This window comes from Arachis ipaensis, chromosome B07 (genome assembly GCF_000816755.2).
Source record: "Arachis ipaensis cultivar K30076 chromosome B07, Araip1.1, whole genome shotgun sequence".
NCBI classification, from domain to species: Eukaryota; Viridiplantae; Streptophyta; class Magnoliopsida; order Fabales; family Fabaceae; genus Arachis; species Arachis ipaensis.
The window spans coordinates 122,159,762-122,160,751 of NC_029791.2; the positions used below are offsets into that span (position 1 = coordinate 122,159,762).

At 40.8% G+C, this 990-nt stretch overlaps 1 protein-coding gene across 6 annotated transcripts in view; it reads right to left on the bottom strand.

The window, feature by feature from the left end:
* LOC107606191 (zinc-finger homeodomain protein 2) overlaps positions 1-713 on the bottom strand; it is a 2,515-nt gene extending 1,802 nt beyond the window's left edge. For 2 of the 6 annotated variants that reach the window (XR_002350577.1, XM_016308194.2), the window contains exon 1: positions 5-647. Coding sequence is in view for 5 of the 6 variants with exons in the window: in XM_016308194.2 (XP_016163680.2) it covers positions 5-348 (344 nt within the window). In the remaining variant the exon portion in view is untranslated. The other 4 variants (XM_021106487.1, XM_021106488.1, XM_021106486.1 and 1 more) reach the window with 4 other exon arrangements.

Here is a 990-nt window from a genome sequence, read left to right on the forward strand (position 1 = left end):
GCTTGTCTCGCCGTCGATCTCTTTGCGGTGGAAATTGCGGTGGCAGTTGCAGGCAGCGCAGATCACGGCCTCCAGTGTTCCTTCCTCTCCGGCGGCTAGAAACTCGCAGCAACCGTCAACGGCGTGGCCACCGATACTGACCGCGTGATTCTTCTGACATTCTCTGTACCTGACGCCGGTTCCACCTTTCCGACCAGGTGTCACGGCGGCAGCTCCTCCTCCTCCTCCTCCTTCTGATTTGGACCTCGCCGCCGAGTTTCCAAACGAGTCATAACCCTGCGGCGCAGGCGGCGGCTCCGGGATCCCCATTTCCTCTTCCTCTTGGTCTTCGTGCTCGTCAAATTCCATATCGCTCTCTATTTTGTTTTCTTTTAAAAAAAAATTAAAAATAAAAAAGAGGAAAAGAGAAAAGAGATAATAAATTAAAAAATTCTGTTTTTAATTTGTGATTTGGGTTTTATGGTATGTTAGGTTTGTTGCTTGAGATGGGACTATGGGAGAGGATCTACACAATCTACAGTTTTTTTTTCTTTTTTTCTTTCTAACATAGAGAGGTGAAAGCTCAAGGCTGAGTCAATTTCAGTGATAAAAGTGTCAAAAACGCTACTAAGTAAGATTGTGTACGTGTTTATTCATTTATAATGGGGGTTGTAATAATTTATAATAAATAAAATAAATATTAATTGAAGCACTCGGAAAAGAAAGTTGGCATATTAATTTGTTGAGGTTATGGTAATAATAAAATAAAATATATTTGTTTAATGAGTTGAAGATAAGAGAGGAGGAAGAGGATGTGGTCATCAATAACCGGCCTGCACAAAAAGAGGGTGTGTCACTACACAAAGCCTCTCAAATTCTTCCCAATTTTCATTACATTCACATTTACATTTATATTTACATTTACATCCCATTTACATCTGCATCTAACCCCCTCTCTCTCTCTCCCCTCTGATAATGTTTGGGACATTTACTTTTACTTTAAGGAGAACT